The sequence below is a fragment of the Mastigoproctus giganteus genome, chromosome 5, assembly GCF_048544385.1.
Source record: "Mastigoproctus giganteus isolate SK-2022 chromosome 5, ASM4854438v1, whole genome shotgun sequence".
In the NCBI taxonomy this organism is placed as follows: Eukaryota; Metazoa; Arthropoda; class Arachnida; order Uropygi; family Thelyphonidae; genus Mastigoproctus; species Mastigoproctus giganteus.
Window position 1 is genome coordinate 196,748,140 of NC_143579.1, and position 24,713 is coordinate 196,772,852.

The 24,713-nt window shown below is 34.9% G+C and overlaps 1 protein-coding gene across 1 annotated transcript in view; it reads left to right on the forward strand.

Annotated features, from left to right (window-relative positions):
- LOC150085975 (uncharacterized) overlaps positions 1-24,713 on the forward strand; it is a 76,887-nt gene that overhangs the window by 47,443 nt on the left and 4,731 nt on the right. The window contains exons 4-6 of the mRNA XM_090373627.1: positions 3,512-3,631; positions 10,966-11,157; positions 21,059-21,226. Coding sequence (XP_090229753.1) covers positions 3,512-3,631; positions 10,966-11,157; positions 21,059-21,226 — 480 coding nt within the window. The remainder of the gene's footprint in view (positions 1-3,511; positions 3,632-10,965; positions 11,158-21,058; positions 21,227-24,713) is intronic.

The following is a 24,713-nucleotide window of genomic DNA, read 5'->3' on the forward strand; positions in this document are numbered from 1 at the left end:
AAGTCATTGCAGTGCCTGAATGTAAATGGAGAAAATTCTGCCATTTATTACACAAAGGGGCACAGTAAACTATTTTGCCCTCAAGAGCTTACTCTTTTTTTTTTTCTTAACAAACTGTTAAAAAGTATTCTGTTAACTTATTCAAATCTGGTGCTGCTGAGCTTTTCTATTCATTTTCTTACATTGCTGAGAAGAATGGGTATTATTCTTTATAAAAGTGAGCAAAAATGATACAAAGATGGTGGTGATATGTATTAAGAGCCAAAATAACATAAAGTTATGTAACATCAGTATGTTGTTACATAGCTCAGTCATTTGGACAAAAAAAAATCAGTTTCCAGGAAATAGCTGTGTATCCCTTGCCTGAGACCAACTAGCTTGGCCACATTGTTAGGAAAAAAAAAAAAAAAAAAAATTGATAAAAGGCTCTCCTGTTGATCAAATTCAAATCCAAGCTTTTCATACTTGGAAGACTTAACTGTGCCAATAACTTCTCTGCCCAATTCCTTAGCATCATGCCATTGAACATACACCATACAGAAAGGTGAAATCAAATAGTTTAGACACTAATAACATTCCACAAGTGGCAAATGATTACAAATAGACTTGTTGGGAATTTATAACTTTGTTTTAGTTCAGAAAATCTGAATAAAAATAGATCTAGTGAAACCACAACTAATAATTACAAATAGGATTATCTGGTGTTTTTGATTTTTGGATTCTTATAGTTAATGTTTTCTTATAATGAAGCCTAGAAATATCCCAATTTTTATTTCTTTAGAGCATGTGTGTTTTTTTTTTTTTTTTTGTTTCACCTCTAGAATTCATTTTGTTCCAGTTTTCATCTGTAAAAATCTTGTCACCCTCATTTAGAGGCTCTTGTTAGTTTCTTTTTGGAAAATGTTGAAGAAATTGGTTAACTGAAATGAAAAGATGTATAACCTCTAAATTACTTTATTCCAGAATATATTCAGAGATTAATTTTTTCAATGTTTTGTGAATTAATCATTTTGTTGAACAGACAGTTTATACTTTGGAAACCCATTTTGACAAACATTAGAAACAATTTTGTTTGTTTTAGCAAATGTAAAATTGAGTCAAATTCTCTTATCTAAAGTAGTATTAGTGGCAGAGATATTCACTTGACCCTCAGAATGATGGCTGATGAGTTGGATATGAATAAGGGGACAATTCATCAAATTCTGCATGAAGATTTAGAGAAAGTAAGGTCCGTGCAAAAATTTGTGCCCCACAGCCTTAGGGATGAAAAGAAGCAACAGTGTCATGCAAAGATTTCTTCCAGACTAGTCAAGACAATCTTAATTTCCTTGACTGTATTGTCACTGGAGATGGGTGTTTGGTGTTTCGGTATGACTCTGAGATTAGAGATCAATGCATTAGAGCATGCATTGGACTTCAAAATCATTACCAAGACCCAAAAAAGTCATTTATAGAAGTCCAGAATCAAGGCGATGTTGATCATGGTTTTTCAGCAAACAGGATGTGGTTCGCAAGGAATTTGTACTTGAAGAAGGAAGAATCAATATTTGCTTTCTATATACAGGTGCTTGAAAGGCTATTAAAGTGCATTTCCTGGGTGAGACTGCAATTTTGAGAGAAAGACAACCGATTCTTGTTAGGCAACACTGCCTTCACCTCTTCTACACTTGTTGTGAAGACATTTCTGATGAAACATGGCATTATACATATTAGCCATCTGCCCTACTCTGCTGATCTAGCACCAGCAGACATTTTTTTTTTCCCCCCTCTTTCTCAAGGTGAAAACTGTCCTCAAAGGAAATTCCAGGAAGTTGAAGACAAAGAAAAGCATAACTCCCAAATTGAACACATCTTTGGATGCTTTCATTGACTCTTTTCAGAAACTGTTAGACTGGTGTAAGTGTAATGGAGTTCAATCAGGTGGTGATTATTTTGAATAAAAATAACCATTTTTGAGCTCCTTCACTTTGTGCTCTTTTTATTACCACACCTTGTAAGATGCTTGCAGTACTGTTCTGTCCTACAAGTCATGCTGACTTTAAAATCAGTTTAAACTGCATAGATGTTCTTAATTCTCACAACAGAAAAATAAACTTTCCCCAGTATTGCACTACTTTCAAACAGAAGGCCTTGCCAAAAGCAATTTGCAAAATCAGCAGCAATTTGTTTAAAAGGTGAGACTGCTATGATAGCCTGTTTTGGGACCACAAAGTTGTAAACAAGTTTTGTGAGCTGCCATGAAGTATACAAAATAGGAGTATTCAAAGTTGTGATATAGTTAAAGCTATTGGTTTTGTGTGAGTATTGCCACTAAAGACTACTTTCTATCTAATGAGGAACCAGTTAGTCCTGAAACAGTCATAGCAGTCTCATCTTCTAGAGAGATAGTTGAGACAAGACCTACTTTTTTTTCAAGTAGTGCATGCAGTACCAGGGCAACTTGTTACAAATGTAAATTTATTCTGCTGTGAGAACTAAGACCATTACATTATGAATGCAGTTTAAATCCTTTTGGCCACCAAAACAAATGAAACAATAAAAATAATCCTGCAAACATCTTATTTTTCAGAGGCAATATAGCTTTAGTTATAACTGAATTTTTTCTCTTTTGCTGCCATCTCTTTTTCAGTTAACTTTGTAATTTAGCTATAATTTGCATGAGCTGGTGACTTTCTTACTTTAAGATAGCTGAGAGCAAAGAGATTGAAAATGAGCATTAAGGTTACAGCTGTAAAAATGTTTGCTTCATTAAATTTACTGTTAATCTCTTCCATATTGAAGCACAATGGCCAGTATTTTGGCAAACATTGTGTGATTGTTTCATTTCTTTAAATTTAACAAATGAATTATTTATATTAACAACTAGTACTATATTTTAGTCAATATAAACATTTACAGATATAAACAAGTTTTAGTTGTTAATTCTTAATATTCATTGAAATGTGCTTCTCCAAAAGTGCTCAGTTACTAGGTATATCTGTAAAATCTGGCACCTCTCCCCAAGGGTGTTAGATTTTAAAGAGCAGAGCATTCCTGTACTTAGAGGTATGCACAGTGTTTATAAATATTGAGATTACTCAAATGGCATTGGAAGGTGAGGTTTCTGATAAGATTAAGTTGCATGTAAAGGTGGAATCACTGCAGGCCTCAAGAACTTTGATATCCCAGAGATTAGGACAATCTAGCATCCTTTCATATTAAAAATTTTATGAAGGAATTTTAAACATTGATACCAATTTGATTTATGGTGCAAGGAAGCCTAAGGGGGGGGTGTGTGTGTGTGTGAGCTTAAACCTTGAAACCACATGGTGAGTGGCATATTATTATTTTTTTTTTGTAAACCCCTCTTCTTGGGAATCAAGAATGTCATTGCATTTTTTATATACGCTGTGTTGCTATTGTATTGTTTTAATGATAGCAGTAAAGGTGTGCAAATGATTTGGCTCTCAAGTTATGGAAAGGGGAAGCAACATTTTGTTTCAAAATAATTTTTTTCCCTCTCTCCTTTAAGGCTTTATCAGAATTACAACTTCGATATCAAAAGGAAAAATCCGAAAAGAGCTCCAGCCTAGTTGATTTGGAAAAAAGAAAAGATGAAGAGATAGAGCAAATTAAACATTCAATGAAGCAGGTAAGTAATGCACCTAACTAAAGAAAATTTTTGGTTTTTGATAATTATTTTAAGAACTGTTCCTTTTATTATCATTTTATTTGTTAACTCAATTTTTAAACTTATGCTAACAGTTTAAATTGAAATGCAGTCTTGTTTACCACACTTCCAAGGTGTATCTTTCCTCTTTTATGCAAAAATGTGCAGCTAGTCAGGTTGTTACTTTATAGTTGCCTTTTTGAAGTGGAAAAATACCTTAAATCTTGTTTTGGTACTACAATGTTCATCCCTCTTATTTTTTTCCTACCCTTGCCATATTTTGACAACAGGTATGTATGAGTGAGCAAGACAAGTAGTTTCTAGCATGAATGCAAGTGTCCTCTAATTGATTTAGCAGGATGCCATCATCTCATAGGTTGGCTCATAATATTTAGTTGTTTACACTTACTGTAAACAACAAAACTAACAGCATATTGAGGCAGCAAAAAAACAAAAAAAAACCAACATAGATGAAAAACAGTGCACTTAATCAGTGATATCAATAACAAATGTTCCCAGAACCTAAAAATTTACATACACCTTTGCATTATTTCTTAATTGTTATTTTGTAAAATTATTTGCGGTTACTTTATGATACAGTAGCTGTCATTATCTTTAGGTTATTACGAGTATTATTTGTAACATTGTGTAGATTTATGTACATTAATTATAGAGCAATTCAAAAAGGAAAAATTTAAAAAACAGTCAAAACGCTGGTCAGAAAATTTAAAATTTCGTGTTTTTTCTCATAAAATATTATTTGTACATATTTCGTGATACTTGAATGCAAGTATGATCTTAATTTTTCTTTTTTTTTTTTATATATAAACCTGGTGAGATAGGAAATGGTAATAAATTACCAAAACTTTTTGAACTAAAACATTTTTTTGTTTTGCTAATTTATTAACAAATTGTGGATTTTTGAGCCTGACTTTACATTTTTTTTTTTTTTTTTTTTGGTCCCCCGACTTCTCTCATAAATATCTATCAGATGGGTAAGCATGTTTTGACTAACTTGTCTTAATACAATTTTTTTTTCTATGCAAGAAATGTCCTAGTGTTTATCACTGGCATTACCCATATTTAGGGTGGGGGGGGGGTTGTGGCAACACCTCTGCACCAATGTATGTGGCCATGAAACTAGTGGTTTTTTTTTTTTTTTTTCTTCTCTCATCAAAGCTCAGAATGTACAAGGGTTGATCTATAAGTAATGTCACTTGTGGGTTTTATTTTCACTTATCTTTGAATGCCATAGCACTTGATGTGTGGTTTGCTGTTCAATATTCTGTCTATCCTGCTTGTGCTGTAGCTGAGTTTGGCTTGACCATTTCACGGTATAGTGTTGGTTCATCATGTCATGCTAATTGAGTTAATTGATGATGTACAATGTTTTCATGTATGTAAGATATTGTTACTATTTGTATATTGTACCATGTATATAATATGAATAGTGGATTTGCCAGATTTTTGGCTAGGGAGCCACTTTACCCAATAAATGAAAAAAAATATGTATGTATGTATGTATGTCTGAGTCTTTTTGAATTGTTTCATCCAAAATCTTGTTATTTTCTTCAGTGCACACAGGCTTTGGTCTTCTGCTCTGATGGTAACAAATGTCAGCAGTTCCTCCTTTAAAGCATTCTAGCCATCTATGAATATTGCTTATATTAATAATGTGTTTACTATATTGGTGGAGGAAGGGGCATCCTCCACCAATATTGTAACCACATCCTAGTAAAGGATAGCAAATGCTTAGAAAATGGTACTCACCTTGAATTAATCTGCGATGGCTTACTTAGGCAGCGTGGTTAATATTTAGGTTGAATTGTTAAGCATATTAAAAGGGGGGGGGAAGTAGGTAAGTGTTGACTGAGTTAAAATAGGTGCAAGGAAACAGAAGTGTACACATCCAATCCTTGGTTGTCATTGAAGTAAAGAAGCAAAAGAATAATTGAAAACTAAATAGGTGAATACGGTGAAGCCAGTAGTCGTTACGGGGACTTTCGTTGGTTAAAACGTCTTCAGTTGGCAATGTGTGGAGAGTGAATGTGCATGATATTTAAGAAATAATTTATACTCTCGTGATGCCTTTTTTGACATGTGGGAACTTTAATTGCGAGAGGTTCCAAATTGGGGAAAGATTGAAGGGGAGTTTGGAATTTAGAATTTTAAGGTTTGAGTGGTGCCAATAGCTAGGGCTTCATATTGAAGTATTCTGTAGCTGGATTTTAGTTTAATGATGGAAATGGCAGTCAATGAGGGGGATGTGGTTGTGGGTCTGGGCATGAATTGTAAGTTCTGTAACAGATTGGTTAGACATGAGACTATGGAAATGATAGTATGCATGGGTGTTGGATGTTTTGGATGAGCCAAATTTGGTAGTGGTACTTCTGATGTAACATGTATTACAGTTTGGTTGACAATTAATGAGATATATTATATTATTGAGGTCATTTGTAGGATATTTGTGTGTGTGGGAGCTGAAGAAGGATCCTAATTTGTTGTAGGTGGAAAAAACAAGGGAGATATCGGTGTCATTAAATAGATTGCGGAACTGTCCTAAGAGTTCATTGTGATAAGGGCTACTATACGGATGTTTGTTTTATTGTTGTCTTTAGTTGGATTGTTAAGTTTAATTTTATTTTTAGCAATGGAGATTGTTTAAAATAAGATGGTGGGGGTAACCTCTGGATATAAATTTCTCGGTGAGATATTGGATTTCGTTGTAAAGGTTGGTTGGTGAGGAGCTGTACTTTTAGTGCATTGTGAATTTTATTATATAAAACTGCTTTTTTAGTGTTTAGGGGGTAATGAAGGCAAAATGTAGGTATTTACTGGTGTTTGTATTTTTCCTGAAAATTTTCATTTAATTTTGTGCCTGTTATATAGATAGTGAGATTGAGGAAATTTATCTGATTGTTTTGTCCAATTTCAAGGGTGAATTTAAGTCTGTCATGTGGCGCCTCCGTAGCCAGGTGGGAAGGAGCAGCAGTGCATAGCACACGCTTCTGGATTAGATCGGGGTTCGAGCCCGTCACCACTAAATATGGAGGATGCGGAAAGGTCAGGGAATGACCACCGCATATCATGGAGCAATATGGCCTTAGTTACTAATGCTCCTAAAACCAAATAACAACAAGTCTGTCATGTATAGAGTTGAGTTTTACAAAGAGGTTATCAGTGATGGATCTGTTGCCTATTACAAGAATGTCATCAGTGTAGCGCATGTATAGTTTTAGTTCATGGGGAAAATGGTGTAGAATTTGGCTCTCAATGGCAGCTAGGTAAATTTCGGTCAATGGGGCCGAAATGCCTAGGCCCGTCGGTAAGCCAATTTGTTGAAAACTTTTTTTTTTTTTTTTTTTTTTTTTTGTTAAATCTAAAATATCTTGCTTCTAATAGAAGGGTGGTGAGCTCAAGAATATGGTCTATAGAAAGGGAGGTACATTTTGTTAAGGTATCATCTGTTTCTAAAAACTTGCATAAGGCTTGTAAAGTAAGTGGGATAAAATTCAATAAATATTTGGCTTACCGATGGGCCTAGGCATTTCGGCCTCATTGTCCGAAATTTACCTAGCTGCCATTGAGAGCCAAATTCTACACCCCTTTCCCCCTGAACTAAAACTATACCTGCGCTACGCTGACGATATTCTTGTAATAGGCTGATACCATTACTGAAACTGCATGAAATTGGTGGGTTACTGTTTAGACTGTTATACATTAAAGTGCAGAAACTTTTAAAACTGCACCACTCACCTTTCATACTTAGGCTGTAAACTTCTCAAACGTCCCCCCCACACACACACACACACATGACAGAGATGCAACTCAAGATTTTGGCTGAGTTATGGATTAACACTCCAGTATCAGTATAGTGCCATAGTATATATTCTAAAACTTATTTGACTATTTCTGGAATGATAAATAAAACAATATAATATTCAATCCTCTTCTTACTTAAAGAGAACTAAATTTTATATATGCTCAATGATTCAAGGCCCTTGCATCACTGGTTTGATATAATGGAAAAATCCCCCTTACAATGATACCTGGATGCTGTGCAGCCTCCAACATCAGAGAAAGGGACACTTATGGTGAAAGCTGTTCTCTTGCGGGGTGAATAATGGAAGCACCCCTCTTCATGTTTTTGATAAGGGTACTGTAACTGCACAGAGGTACTGAGAACAGATCAACCCTATATGTGACTTTTTTAGGGGGGTGCAGTTGACCCAGATTTTCTTTTCATGCACGACACCACAGCACATAGAGCTCAAGTGGTGGAGGAATACCTTGAAACTAAGGATATCCAACAATTGCCATGGCCAGCACAATCACCATTCTTAAATCTGACCAAACAAGTGTGGGATTGCATTGAATGCTGACAGCTAACTACTTGGTCATTTGGTCAGCTAAGGTCTGTGCTGGTGGAAGAATAGGATTTGTTGCCACAGAATCTTATCAACACCCTTATATCAATCAAGGTTCATCGCTGTAAGGTCTGTTTAGCTGTTTGAGGGGACCATACACTCTACTGATGTCATTTGATGTATTTTCGAGCATCTTTTATCAACTTCTGTAAGTGACCTTTTTGATAATTCTTATACAACCCCTATAAATGTCCCTTATACCTGTCTGAAGTTTCTTGTATCCTCAATTCATCATTCTATGTTACACCACCATACCAAATTTTGTCCCCCTTGCAAGTTGCACGAGTTACACCATGTTTTTCTAAGTGTTTTGTTAATTTTGTCAAGCAGTGTAGCACTCTTGCCTTACCCAAAACCCTATCAACATGATAGGTTAAAAAGTGGGCATCAGAATTTATATGAGGGAGAGAGAGAGCCTGGAAGATGATCCACAGTGTGAAAGACCTGCAATGTTTATTACTCCAGAAGTTGACAGTATGCATGATCTGGTGATAAGTGAGTGAAAACTAATAGTTTAGTACATTGCTAGTGTCTCAGGTAGCTTATCTGAATGTGTGTATCACGTAATTAGAGGTTCTTACTATGGAACAGGTATCAACATGATGGGTCCCAAAGTTTTCAACAGCAGATCAAAAATACACAAGACTTGTCAAGTCAAGTGAACATTTGCATACTTTTCAAGCGGATCCATCAAATATCCTTGCAAGGTGTGTGACAGTGGATGAGACGTGGGTCTATCACTTTCAGCAAGAAACAATGGAGCAGTTCAGATTGTGGAAACAACTCTTCTTCCCTACAAAGAAAGCAAAGTTGATTCCATCTGCTGGCAAGGCGATGGCATTGGTTTTTCGGGATGCTGGAGTGTAGCTAGTGGATTACCTTTTTAAAAAGGCCAGGCAGTCTCAGACATTATGCAAACCTTATGAGGCATTTGGGTGAAAAAGACAAATGACAAGAAAATTTCTGCAAAGGAGTCTTATTCTAGCAAGGTAATGGCTTTTACCTAGTTGGTATCCATCATTTTCCCACTAACAGTAATGTTATTGCTGCATTGCAGCATGGGTGGCAAAAGTGTTTACTCCAAAGGGGACTTGTTGAAAAGCCCCTTTGGAATAAAAGTAACATGTTAGAGGACTCCTCAAATAAACCCTTCATACTTGGGTCACAAAATTTTCAAATGCCCCTCATAATTTTTTTTTTTTTTTTTTTTTAAATTTAATCTGGAATGGAGGAGCTGAAGGATATGAATGCAGGTTCTCTGACAGTATAGTGATTTGCTGCCTGTCACTTATTTGGAGAGGTCTGGGGAAGAGTCATCATAGACCAGAGAAATTAAGTCTTCAATTAGGGCTGTAGTTAACTGATTTGAGTTGGAGGGAGTGGGGTTCTCCCAAATGAATTATTCTAGACTTTTTAGCATTTTGATTTTTTAAGATTCTGTGGCATACACACAGCATGCAAATCAACCTGTGAACACTCACACTTTACAGAAATAACCTGCTATGGTGCAATATCACCTAAGCTGCTGATGCATTCAAAGACCAATGAAATGATGCAGACTGCAGGAAATTGCAATTTGATCATAAAAAAGCTATGGTACATTGCATTACATGCTCATAACTTAACATAATTTAATAAATTTAACAAATACATTAAAGAACAATACATTTTGAAGGACTGTACCTGCTTCTATAGTAAAAAAAACTTGATAAAAATTAATGATAGCATCTTATAGCCGTTAATTGGGAGACAGGAAATACCACAGGAAAATTACTCAGGTTTTGCTATGTTAGCTACACAGACATGTTATTGTTCACAGATTCAATCTCATCTGTGTTTGGGAGACTTCTTTGGATATTTATACTAGTGGTGGATGCAGGGTAGGGACCTAATGTGTATTTAATTGGAATTGTCTTCCCTGGAACTAGGTGAACCAAGCCAGAGGTTCCACCTTATGTTTCTGTTTTGACTATACTTAGGAAGTTTTCCTGAACATTAAAAATATAACAGCAGTGTGCCACTTATATTGTTAATCTTCTTTTAAGGTTTTTTATTTATATATACTGCAGAATGAGGAGGGGACATTCCTCTGAAATAAGTTTTTTTTTTCACCGATATAGTCAAAGATGTCCTATTTAAAAAATATATGTATCTCCAAGGTATCTGTGACAGGTTTTAATTATTTATTTAAAAAAAAAAAAAAAAAAATCTTGGAGGGGAAGTTTCTCGGTAGGGCTGCTAGTCTGGCATTTTCAAATAATGGCATGAATTTGAGTAGTGGGTGAATGTGTGCTGGAACCTGACTACTCCTGGGAAATGAGTCCATTTTCTACAAGAACTGCCAATATCTCGTGGATAATGAATAGAAAAAGAAACCACCTTGAGTAGTGCAGTAGTACTGCCCAGTCCATCTCATAGATGGAGTAGACACTTGGACTGTAGGTATAGTGAGCATTTATAGGTATGAAGTTCTTAGGCTAATATGTCCAATTCATGTCATAACTAAAAACAAGACACTGGAGTTTCTGGTCAGATTCTGAGAGAAACACAGTTGCAAGTGTGTATTATATTCTATAATAATGTCTTTCTATGGTTATAATAACAGGAAATAGCTATTAAGAACACTTACAACATTAATCCTCTGAAAATTTATCAAATATGCATTTTATCTTCTATCATGTCACATCTAAACTTTTACAAAAAGGTGTATAAATTTTAGTTTTAAATTTAAAAGCTTAAAAAGTTGCTTTGAATGAGAGTTTTTGGTTTTTTTTTGGGTGTTTTTTTTTTTTTTGTTAAAAATTTGCTTCCTTGGATGTCAAGAGAGAAGTCTTCCCCTCCCCATAATTGTATATTGACTTGTGAAAATTCTTTTTTTTTTTTTTTTAGGAAACTGAAAGAAGAGTATCTGAAATGGCCATAAAACTGGATAGACAGAATCTTGAGTTGAAAAAGCTACGTAAGGAAAATGCTGAACTCAGGGGAAAACTTGGAAAGTTGGAAAATGGAAATCATCTAAATGGTGATATTTCGAGTGAGAATGGTGAGGTGGTTGAAATATCTAAGAAGTCTTCCTTGCATGTGAGCATTATTCCATTTTAATTATGATGACTAATTATTTTTAATTTTCATATGCAGTCAGTAAGTCTACATGGTATTTATTAAAATAATTGGTGTTCTGAACATGTTCCAGTTGCTTATACAGTAAACCCTTTAAAATCTGGAAACCTTGGGGATCAAGATGTTGAGAATTTGAGAGGATTTTTAGATGCCTAATGATCAAGCAGTTTTAGAGGAACACAGACAAATGAACTTATTTACATCTTTTATTTACATGGATAATGTGATGATTTTAATTCTCATAGCAGAACAAATCTACCTACCTTGTAGTGAATTACTTTGGTATTGCATTACTTTCAACAGTTTCGGCTATATAAACTTTAAACTGATTTTGTATATCGCATGGCAGCTCATGTTGAATGGTTTCTTTTGTTGTTGTTATTTGGTTTTAGGAGCATTAGCAACTAAGGCCATATTGCTCCGGGGATATGCGATGGTCATTCCTGACCTTTCCACATCCTCCATATTTGGTGGTCAAGGGCTTGAACCCTGGTCTAATCAAGAAACGTGTGCTACGCACTGCTGCTCCTGGCTCCGGAGGTGCCTGGTTTCTTTTACAACAGCTTTAAATTTGCATGTTGTCACTAGAAACACATGCTGTTTAATGATGGACCAGCTGGTCTTGGAACAGGCTGTCGCAGCTTTTTTTTTTGTAACAAATGGCCAATTCATTTTTGGAGTTTTTTTTTCTCATCATACTCTTCCTTTTTATTTGCAGTTTTACAACCTTCAAATTTTTTATAACATTATTACTCTATAGAGAGGTTTTGAGATTTAGTTGGCAATAGTAAATACTCTCCAGGAGTTATTTAATGTTGGCAACATTAAATACTGGAGAGTATTTACTGTTGCCAACGATATTTTTAATAACAGCATGGTTTCTAAACACTTGAGATGTATAGCAAAAGTATTAGTTTAATTACTAAGTAAATAGTTGGTATTTAAACCCAGTGAAATATCTCTGGGTTATCTTGAAGACTGTTCTCCAAGAAGAATCCACAAACCATTTCTGTGCTGAAGAAAACAATTGAAGACATTTTCTGTGTTGGAGCATGTTTTTTGAAACTTCACACTTGACACATTTTTGATAAATGTGGGGGACACATTGAACATGTAACATTTTCCAACACTGTTAAGTATAGTTCAAGTATTAATTTCTGTTTTGAAACCCTGTTACATGCATACTGTCTGCCACGAATTTGCAGAATTTGTGCTCTTTGCATGAGATAAACATTGGATTTCCATAAGATTTCAGATCATATCCCTGTGGTACCATCAAAATTGGGACATTTTTAAATCAATTTATAAAGTTTGTCTTGGGGAGGGTAGTAGCTATCCTCAATGTTTTTCAAATTATTCCTGCATTAAAAAAAAAAAATTCAATCCCACTCAAAATTTTGGTTTCTTTAATAATTCATAACATGAAATTGAGGTCAGCAGTGTTTATACATGAAAGTCACATACATGAAAAAGGAAATTGCAGAAATTCATAAGCATTTCTGAATTTTCTCCCCCATGTACTATTGTCAAACCCTTTCTCAGTTGATACCTAAAAATCTCATGATTAATAGTCATTAAGGAATAAAATTTAAGCACAATGTTGACCCTAAAAATAAACTCCTGATTATACATGTAATAGTTCAAACTGAAGCAGAGGATTAATAATGTGCCTGTGTAAAGCATTTATTGCAAAACATTAAAATTGTGCATAACTTTTAGAGGGATAATGTAATTCCCTCTCCCCACTGAAACTAAGAAAAAATTAGTATTTTGTTTTTCTTTACTGTAGTTCTTTTGACTTTACTTAAACTGTTTTCAAAAACAGCACAAGTATGGGTAGCGTAGATTCCCTGTGGTTTGTCATCAAACAAATGACAATGTTTCTTAATAAAAACAGATTGTAAAATTTTTAGATTTTACAAAGGATGGCACTTCAATGGAAACATCAGTGGCCACCAGAAAATTAACCTATCTAGCCTTATTACATTAATGAACATTCATTAATACATGCAGTAATTGCAGCAATGGTAAATGTTCTTCTTTTTAGAGAAAATTAGTGTATTCATTGTGCAAGGTTAAATAGCATTCTGAATTATTAAAATGAGTTATTTTCCAGTATTCTTGTGCAAGTCTGTAAAGTGAGCCACTCTTTAGAATTCTGATGCAGTCACATTTCTTTTAAAATTAAACAAGTTAACTTCTCTTACCTTATTAGTTTCATGTTGCTTAATCTTTAATCATCAAGTTACCTTCTGAATACATTTTTATTACCAATATTTTCAGCATTAACTTCCTCTGTTATCCAGTCTGCAAGTATTCCTTTTAAACTTTTGGCAGATGTTATCACTGTTTGATTCTGGCATAACTTAGGAAATCCCATTAATTCTCTCAATAAAAGTTAAATTTTAAAATGCTCTACTTGCATTAACAAACATTCATTATTCATAGCTTTCATGAACTTAAACAGCAGATCTGTTTCACTAAATAATGATACAAACTACAACATGCTATGACTATCTTATAGTCTCTCTCCCCCCCCCCCCCCCTAAACACTTATCTAGGAGTAGTGATAGTCAGTTGAGTAAACATAAATTAATCAAAAGTATTAAGTGCAGGAAACATGAATAAGTGAACACACACACTTGCTAATCTGTCCAGTGATTTGTTAAATCATTGAATTGTCTTTATGCTATAGTGGGTTAACAAGGTAAATGGCTTTATAAAAAAAAAATTCATTAATTGATAGTATTCCTTACATGTGCTAATCACAATAGCCAAGGCTTGCACTATATGGTGGTATGCTTTTATACAGCATAAACAAAGTGATATAAAGGGAGAAATAAATGAGATAAAACTATCTTCTTTGCAAAAGGTTCATTGGAATCGCTTGGATCACTCATGCCCCTAGACCAGTGCTGACTCAATGTGGTCCACGAAGCGGCACCAGTCCGCGACCGATTGGAAATAAAAGAACCTGGTCCTTCACCACAGGTAATTAGAGAAGCACTGCCCTAGACCACACTCTGAATGCTAAAAGTTTGGTTAAACATGTGGGGAAAGTTATAAAATATTCATAGCTTCTACACAATTACGTTGGCTGTTGTTTCGTAGAATATTCTGTCTGTAAAACTATCAGTTAAAGAAGGTAATCATCTCTATTCCTCATATGTTCAGGAAATTTTTATAATTTGGTAAATTATCTAGTTTTAATGCGGGTCTCCGTAGCCGAGTGGGCAGGAGCAGGAGTGCAGTAGCACATGCTCTTTGAGTAGACCAGGGTTCAAGCCCCTGACTGCTGAATACGGTCGATCTGCCAACCCGCACTGGACCAGCGTGGCAGATTATGGTCCATTCCCTCAGCATGAATTGTTGAGGAGGCTTCCATCCTGCAGTGGGTTGATAATGGCTGCACTTTACTTTTTTTTTTACTAGTTTTAATTTGCATTTATCTTAAATTAGGAAGACTCTTTCAGTCTAGGGCATAATGACCATGGTTATTAGAAATATCTAGTGAGGCAGAGAAGGAAATATATGAAAACTGTGATTAGCTTTATTTTGCAGTCATTCACAACCAGAGTTGTTATAGATTGTGACCAGCATAGCCTGTGTAACTCTGGATACATTCCAACACATTATCCATTTGAGAAATATTCAAGCCTCTTTTGAGGAAAATTCTTTGAGTATGTAAAGAAGCATGGACAGCTACAGGGGATGAATAAAAGAATAACTTTTATACTGAATTATCAGTGCAGTTGTTGTTGTTGTTTGGTTTTTAGGAGCATTAGCAACTAAGGCCATATTGCTCCGGGGATATGCGGTGGTCATTCCCTGACCTTTCCGCATCCTCAGTATTTGGTGGCTCACGGGCTCGAACCCCGGTCTAATCAAGAAGCATGTGCTACGCACTGCTGCTCCTGCCCACCTGGCTACAGTGCAGTTGTACTGAATTATCAGTGACAACAGTGATATAGGCAGTGCAGTGAAGACCATATTGTATTAGACCCGTGCATTAAAACTGTACACTGGATATAATTTATAAATCTGTACACCATCATAGAGTTATGAAAAAGAAAGTAATAAATGAGCTTCATGTTTTACAGGTGCAAATCCATGCACAAGTGGCTTGTTGATAGATATGAGATTTCATGATATAACTTATAACATAACAGCCTCCCCATTCATAACTGGTGAGGCTATTAAGATGGAAGAAGATATACTGTGGTGTGAGACATATATTGACAGTGACATATTTGAATTGGAAGAAACATTAGCATGAAGTACTAGTCCAGAAAGTAGCTCAAAGCAGCTGTAATTATCATTCATCTCCACTAAAAATCCAGTGGCAGGATATTGAGAATTGGTGTACCAAAAAAAGGGGGGGGGGGAAATATATATAATTCAAAAATTAAATAGAGGGGTAAAAAGTAAGTAGTAAAAAAAAGTAAATAAGAAAAAAAGTCAAAGCTAATGTCATTGGCTCGTATTTTCTAAATCATTTTAGGAACGTTGCTTCAACAGTACCCTCTTCTCTTTATTTTCTCACCCTCCCCCCTATTTTACTTTTATTATTTTGTTATTTTATTGGTTAAGTTTATTTTCACTCTACTAGTTTACCATGCTACTGGCATATTTTAGTTTTTTTTTTATATATATATATATATATAGGTAACCCTCGATTTACGTCGGGGTTAGGTTCCTGGGGGGATTGGCGCAAATGGAACCCTTTATATAATGGAGTCAATCAGAAATCACAAGGTTAGGTTCTGGGCACCAAAAATTTTACCTACCACTTTCTATCGATTGTTTTATTAGCATTCTTCATAGTTTGTAGTAATAGTCAATGGAGGCATATTCATAGCCCCTACGCATGCAATTACGGTGGCTTTCACCAGATTCCATCCTTTGAATATTGCACTAGGATTCAATGAACTACTTTACCAGACATGGCATCTCTTTATTCTATTAAATTAAAAACTTTATAACACAATGGCAAAAACTGCACACAACTATCACTTTATTATTTAATTTATTAATAGCACAATTATAAAAAAATGTTAGCGTAATAAATTTCTAACACATGTAAATAGCGTAAAGAACAACCAACTGAATACTTCACTGCATTGACCTTTACCATCCGCATCCACAAGTGGCTAAAGTGTGTGTGTGTGTGTGTGTGAGAGAGAGAGATCCTGTAAATTATACATATGGTATAAAATTTGAAATTAATAAAATGAAATACAGCAGGCCCCGTTATAATGCTGTTCTTATATTATAACCCATATCTGACTATAACGCTGTCACAGATCACTATAACGCTCTTTTACAGATTGCATTTTTGGCATATTTAACGAAATCGTTTCATTTGATGGAGTCGATAGCTTGAAAATGAATAGCAAAACAACATTAAAACGTTTCCCACGCAGACTTGAGAAATTTTCCGATGCTTAGTGAAATTTTCTCGCACACTAATTTAATTGCAGTACAGTAACTTGTTACGTAGTTCTGGGATCAACATTTTAAAAAATGATCAAGTATATTGCTTGTAATATTTGCGTTGTATGCATTTATCCGAAGTCTAGTCATCACTCAGTACCGTATTAGACATCGTGCAAAACACAGTTTACTTGAACATTGTATCATAATTGATGCAACCAACGCAGTTACATTTTCGAAGAGTTAATAATGGCCGATAAGAATGAAAAAGCAACGTCTGAGGCAGTACGAAGACTATAAATGTAAGAAAAAGACTGAATTTGAAAATTAAATTAGACGTTTTGAAGCGAATCGATTCAGGTCAAAGACAAGCGGATGTGTGCCATAATTTAGGACTTAAAAGTTTAACTGTAAGAACAATTATAAAAAAAAATAAATAAAGAATTAATTTTAGCAGCAGGAAAGATAACTGTTCCACTGCAAGCAACTAGGGCTAGGCCAGCTATTAGGATTGAAATGGAAAGACTTTAACTAATTTTATTGAAGATAATATCCAGTGCAGAATTCAATTAAGTTAAATATTATTAAAAAAAGAGATATTAGCCAATATGATGATTGAAGAAAACTTGGCCGAAAAAAAAAGTGGAACCATTAAAAACTAGTAAGGGTTGGTTGAATAAATTTAAAATCCAGGGAGAAGCCAAAGACGCAGGTGCAGAAGGAGCCGAAACTTTCAAAAAAGAACTTGTTAAAATTATCGAAGAGGGGTATTAGTTTTTAACATAGATGAAGCAGGACATTTTGTGGAAACGAATGCCTAAAAGAAGTTTCATATCGAAAGAAGAAAAAAACATGCCAGCTTTCAAAGCGGCGAAGGATCGGTTGATTTCATTGTTGGGTGGTAACGCTGCAGGGGATTTAAAATTAATATCCCTTTTAGTTTTGGAAGAGAGCCAAAGTTCAACCCAAAATCAACACATTTTTCACGATTAAATTCATTCATCAATTAAATTCAATTTAGATCAATTAAATTCATGATTTTAATTGGAATTGTAAGTTTCATTTTGATACGTAAATAGTTACCACATAATTATATACGTATGTAATGCAGAATATTTTATATGTACAAATATTCGAATATTAAATATTTTGACCGACATTTGTGCATCTTTTCACTACCGTTTATTATTGATTAGGAAATATCCTATGGCACTGACCGCAACTCACAAATACATAATGTTACCTTATGGGAATGCGACGCTCGCTTAGCGTGGATTCACTTAGCGCTCTGTTTTTTAGGTGCCTCCATAGCCAGGTGGGAAGGAGCAGCAGTGTGTAACACATGCTTCTTGATTAGACCGGGGTTCGAGCCTGTAACCACCAAATACGGAGGATGCGGAAATGTCAGAGAATGACCACTGCATATCCCAGAGCAATATGGACTTAGTTGCTAATGCTCCTAAAAGGAAAAAAAAAAAATAACAAATAACAGCTCTGTTTTTACGGAACGAATTATCAGCGTTAAGCGGGGGTCACCTGTAGTTCTTTTGTTAAATTAAATTATTGAAACATGCAAGTGTGCATATATCTTTGAGCCCTTACCCAAATGTTATCGGCATATTTATTTTTGATTTGATGCTTTCAATTTTTGTTTTCTATTTTAAATTTTGATGTTTTGAAACTTCTTTGCATTTCATTTTCAAGACAAAATTCTTGATGAAAGCCTCTCTGCAACCTTCAGTTTCCAATTTTAACTGAATGTAATTATGTAGCTACTTCCTGCAACTACATTTCTATGCTGGAGATTGCCCAGAAGATCTGTCACTACGCATCTTGTCTTGAAAATGAAATGTAAAGATGTTTTCGGCCCTCAACTAATTGAAAATAGGTCTAATGATTTTAGATTGAGTAAGGTTCCTAAGTGATATACTGTCCAGTCAAAACATCTTTTGACTGGACAGTACCTTTTGTTTTGGCAATCTGCTCCTCCCCACCAGGTAGCACAGTTGTGTTGCAGTGAGGGCTGGTAAATGTGGTACTGCAGGTTCTTGTCATGCAGTCCATTCAAAGTACTTGATCAACAATGCAAAACCTCATATGTTGATCTAGTACTGACAGACTTCAAAAAAGGGATTGTTGGGTACTATTTGAAGGGCATCAATATTGCAGAAACTACAGATCTTGTGGGCTCTTTGCAGAATGCTGTAATCTAATATAAGACCACTCTTAAGGTATTAAGAGTGGTCTTATTAGACAGAGCAGTTGCAGGGCCAATGGTGGGCAGGCATGCCTCATCAATGGTTATGATGAATGTAGGCTACCCTGCCTTGTGCAAGCTAATTAGATGGAAAACAGTAATGGCTGACCAGGGGACAGCCAGTGGTGTTTCTAAAGCCATGATCCAACAAACCCTCAGTATGGGACTCTGGAGTATGTGCACGATCAAGATACCTATGCTTACATCCACCTATCACCAACAAGCCTCAACAGCACCATTGACCACTAGAGAAAAAATTGCCTTTTCTGATGAATTGTATTTGCTGCTATGCAGAGTGGATGTTAGATGGAGGTTACAGTAACAAACTGTGGAGAGGAATACTCAGATGTCCTAGTCTGACTGAAACAGGCAGGTGGTGATAGTATTTTTGTATGGTGGCTGTTTTTCTGGGAATCGCTTAGATCCCTCATACCCATAGACCACACTCTAAATGCTAAAAATGCCTATCCATTGTAGCTGATGAGGTACACCCCCTTTGTGGTGACTTCCTGGATGGCACAGGTGTGTTCTGGCAGGATAATGTGCCCTGCCATGTTGAAAGTTTTGTTTGAAAGTGGTTTGCCAAACACGAAAGTGACTTCCAGGTTGCTACCTTGGCTGCCAAATTCAATGGATATGAATCTTGTAATCTGCGATTACATGGATCACTAGTTCTGGAATTGCAAGAAAGTCCCATCTGGCCAATGGATGAAAGTTTTCCATCTAGATCAGCGATGAACCTATGGTACACATGCAAAAGGAATGTATAGAAAAATATACTGGCCAGCAGCCACTCATAATTTATATAGTGCTCCTCTTGATTCACCCCCTTTGTTACAAAATGGTTTGCAGCCCAGGTTTAAATTGCACAGATTAATTAGATGATTATACAAAACTCCAGTAGTTTTCCATTGATTCCTATGGCTGTATCTATTTTGACTGTTCACATGTTGAAGCAAGTAGGGACCACCTGTAAATAACTGATAGGGAACTCTACTTCTGCCTAAGTCAGCCCTGATTGAAAAATCTTTAGAAATTCCTCCAAGGCTGAAACTCAAACTGCTCGAAATGCATGGCAGATGGCAATGTACTGTGCTGACTAAGCTGCTGCTGTGGTGCACAGTTATATTTTTAAAAGAAAAGTATTTTTCATTTGATGTTTTGTGGTCTATCAGCCACATATTGTTAACTGTAATTGTATGTGAAATTATGTAGCAACAAAGTACTCATTAGAAACTTGAGTATTGTTACCATTTTTTTATTGTAAAAACCTTTATTTTCACATGAAAATTAATTTTTTGGCATGCAAGCTGAAAAATGTTTCTTTGCTGATCTATAGTCTTTCTGAGATCTTAAAGTCAAAATCATACCACCCAAAACTACAGTATATTGTTGGCCACTCGATATATATTTCTTTCATCAGTGTAAATTATATGCAAAATGCTTTCATGAATATTAGATACAATAGCATAATAATTTATTCTTGGCTTGATACCCACTCTCTCACTCTCTTTTGAAGTCTTTATCTACCAAACAATACTATAACCCCAGGAACTAACATCTGGTGAGTATGGGCTTGGCACACCCAGGGTCCTGATCTCTCTCTCAGGGTGGCTCAATTTTTTTGGCTGGTGCAGCATAAGCCTCAGGCTTCCTTGCACCATATGACTGATGATAATAATAATATTTTATAATAAATCTGTTGATTAAACTAGTGGTTCTCGGACTACTTTACTTTACCATAAAGAGCAAAATGTTCTGCATCAGCCACTACAGAACAAGTGCTCTGCCTTATTAAAAACCTTTTTGGTGGTGTTGTCACAACTTACACTAGATGAAACAAATTATTCTTGTATACCTTTAATTAGATACTGTCCAACAATTTTTGAAAACCTGGTTTCAAATAATGAATTAAGATGCTACAGCTGTTTTCTTTGCTTTTGTTTCAACCTGTATGCCTCTGGTTGCAGGCAATTGCAAAACAAAGCCCACTACATTTTTTCATACATTTCTATTTTCAGCTTGGTACTGATGTTTTATTCTAATCTGATTTCAGATCGTCATGAGTAGTATATTACATAGTTACTAAGTGTTTATTACTTTTGTTCTAAATCTTGCAAATTGCTATAGGTGTGTGTTTTGTTTTTTTTTTTTTTTTTTTTTTTTTAACAGGTAGTCCAAAATAATAAACTGTCATCAGAGAAGCTATTACTTCGTCTTCAAGAGGCAGAGGAACGAGCTAGAGAATCTGCAAATCAGGCAGATAACATGCACTTATTATTAAATCAGAAGCTTATTGAATTGAACAAGTTGCAGCTTGCACTGTCTAGTCAGACCAAAGTAAGTAATTTGAGCAAATATTCCAATACCATATTTGGATGGTGCATTATAGCCCTAGTTTTTTTTTGTGCCACTAAAATGGGGGGGAATCAATTGTACCATAATCACACACAACAGAGTTTTGTGCTGTTTGTGTCATAGTTCACTTTGGTAAATATTCAACAGGGAAGAGTGTCATCAAACTTACCTAATCATTTAGTATGTGGTCACATATTAATGTTTAGGCCTTCCTTCAGTTATCCAAAACAAATTGTGGCATGTACAGTCAGGTATCTCCATCCAGGGTATTGTGGTTTATTTTTTTTACTTTTATTTATTTTATTTTTTTTTTTTAGGTATGTTTTTTTGAAGTTTTTTTGAAGTTGAAGTTTTTTGCTGAAGATGATAAACAAAGGCTTATTCTGCATTCTTAAATCTACTTAATACAAGAAATAAATTAAATTAATGAATACAAAACAAAGTAATTCAATTTGAGATGATCTTGAATTGGTACTTCTAATTTTTCATTGAATCAGAAATGCTTGGGGTGAGAAGAGTAGGTGGCAAATCAATCATTATATTCATATATAGGAAATAATGTTGCAGATTTGCTCTTTTATAACATAATTGAAATGAAAATGCCAAAATGATCATAAGTAGGTATTTCATTGATTTGAAGTATTGTAACTCCTGGAGAATTTCAAATTTATTCATATGTGTTTTGCATTTATTTGCTTAGTTATTATTGTTATAATGGGGTGTTTTTTTTTTTTTAGGAGCATTAGCAACTAAGACCATATTGCTCCGGGAATATGCAGTGGCCATTCCTTGACCTTTCTGCATCCTCCGTATTTGGTGGTGACAGGCTCGAACCCCGGTCTAATCAAAAAGCATGTGCTACACACTGCTGCTCCTTCCCACCTGGCTACAGAGGCGCCTATGGTTTCTTAGTACTAACTTCCCTGTTGTCATTACTTGATCTGGCAAGAGGGTTAATAATTCAAAATATTTGAATAGTATTTCTGTGCTACTGGTGCCACAACCAATATTGCCTCTCTCAGACCACTCCCAAATTGACCTAGGTTATTGATACTGGACTGTATGAAACCACCTGATTGTGATGTGTCCTATGTTTACTCTCTCCTAGTTAAATATCTTCCATGTTTATTTCTAGCCTTGTCGTATTGAATAATTGTGTTTAGTGGGCAGGTTGTAAATATGTTTTTGCATATTCATATTTCTTTTATAATGCCATTACTTAAAATGTGCATAAAAATAGTGTAAAACCTTTTACCCCCAGGGATATGCACTTATTTTCAAAATAGGGATTGTGTTCTTATTATTTAAAGTGGGTTTCCGAACAAAGTAAATTGGCTACTAAAAAATTCATAACAGGACCATGTCTTTTATTGCTACAAGTTTTCTCCAGTGCTACACACTAAGAAACAGATGAATATTAGGTTCCTGTCTATCTACAGAGAGCATGGCAGCAACAGCTGTATGTCTGAGTTGGTGGTGGAACTGTACAGTTTGAAACAAAATTTAGGACAGACCAACCAATGCTAGTCATAGTTATGCCAAACAGTTTCCTTAGTAGTGCATGTAAGACCGTAAGAGACATCTCAGTTTTTGTTCTTTATATAAATGAAATTTGGACTTTTAAATTGGCCCAACTTTTGGTTTATACTGTACCATTAATTAACAGCAGAATATTTCTTTTGAAATAGTTGTTTATTAGAAAGCAATGGTAGGACAATTTTTGTAGTAATAATAGTGCAACTCATGAATGAACTTAATATTAATAGGATATGATCCTTTTATTGCGTGCTAGTGATAGATTTCCTTTCTATGTTAACCCTTTTGCAAGTACAGGTAACCCTTGTATAACACGGTAGTTAGGTTCCTGTAAAATCTCGTGAAGTGTGAAACCATGTTATGTGGACTAAGAACCAGTAGAAAAATGGGGTTACGTTCCAAATGCTAACACAAATACACTTTTTTATTATTATTATTTATTTATTATTTTTTTTATATAACTATCAGAAACTTTATTTTTATTAAAAATAATAACTGTGATACATATGTCAGATAATGTACATTCATTTCATTTTCTTCCTCTTCATTGCTGCTAAGTGCAATCAAACGAAAATGTTTTCACTGTTGCAGAATATCTTCACCATCTAAAGCATCTAGATTTCACGTATCTTCTACTCTCTCTTTAAAAAATCAGTAATCTGGGTTTGTTTGCTTTGCTTGGATAAATCTTTGAATTTCTTGGTATGGAGCTAAGCATGTTTGAAGCTTCCTTTTGAACTTTGCTCCTTTCAGTCAAAGGATCTGCATTCAAAAAATAAGATTCTAATTTCTCGGCTAAGTTTATGCTGTCCTATATGCTTTTTAGTGTAAAATTTACAACTTCAGAATTTTATTTATGTCCTTAGACATAAATTACGGCTGGAATTTAATTCACAACAAAGAAATTATTCCAATATGGTTGTTAAGAACAAAGTTTAATAATACATACCCAGAAAAATTTATAAACAGTCAAATAAAAACCAAAGTAACCTTAAGTCACGAACTGCACTCTTCAAAGTCACCAATTTTTACCGTCTCAAACAAGCACAAGTTCAATAGCACAGAAGGGAATTTCCCAATAATTTTGTTTTACGTAGCCACTAGCAAGTCCACAGCAGGGGATTCACAACAAAGAATGGAAATGTTGAAAAATTACATCCAACACAGCAGAGTTTCCCCACACAAGCTCAAAAATACCATGTTAGACCAAAATCATGTTTTATGAGTACCATATTGTGCGAGAATTTCTACAATTTATCAATTGTGTTAGAGTTGAAACCATGTTGTAGAAGTACTGTGTTATACGGCAGCTGCCTGAGTGTCCGTATAGCTCATTCTGCCATAGCATGTCATCTTACAATGTGTTTCACTTTAGGTGCATATTTATTTGACATTGTCTGCCGTTACATGCATGAAGCCCACATGCTGTCACGGCGCATAAAAATTTTTTTTTTTCTGTATGCATAAAAAAAAAAAAAATCGATTTTACACTCATTTCTATATATACATACATTCTTACTATCCTTACTGTAAACAAAGAGTGCAAAAATAGATGTTTAAAAAAAAATGGAAAACATCAAATATTGAGATAAATATAGAACTCTTAAAGTTTTGGCAAAAATTACCTCCAACGTAGATTTAGACATTAAAAGAAGCTGGTCTATTTTTGGGTGAGCATGCTAAGCAATAGATTTTTTTTCTTTAAAAAAAAAAAAAACACGCCCAAAAATAAAACAGAATGCTTTATTTAATAACCTTTTTTGAGTTTTAACATAATAATAGTGTAATACATAATGAAGTTTTTGTAAATGGGTAAGTATTGTTTTTAGGGAATCTATCCCTGACTCTTCATGCAAATGTGCATGCTATAGTGCACATTTCTACTATGTAATGCTTTTTCAAAACGCATGCTGGACATTTTAGCAGGATGAGA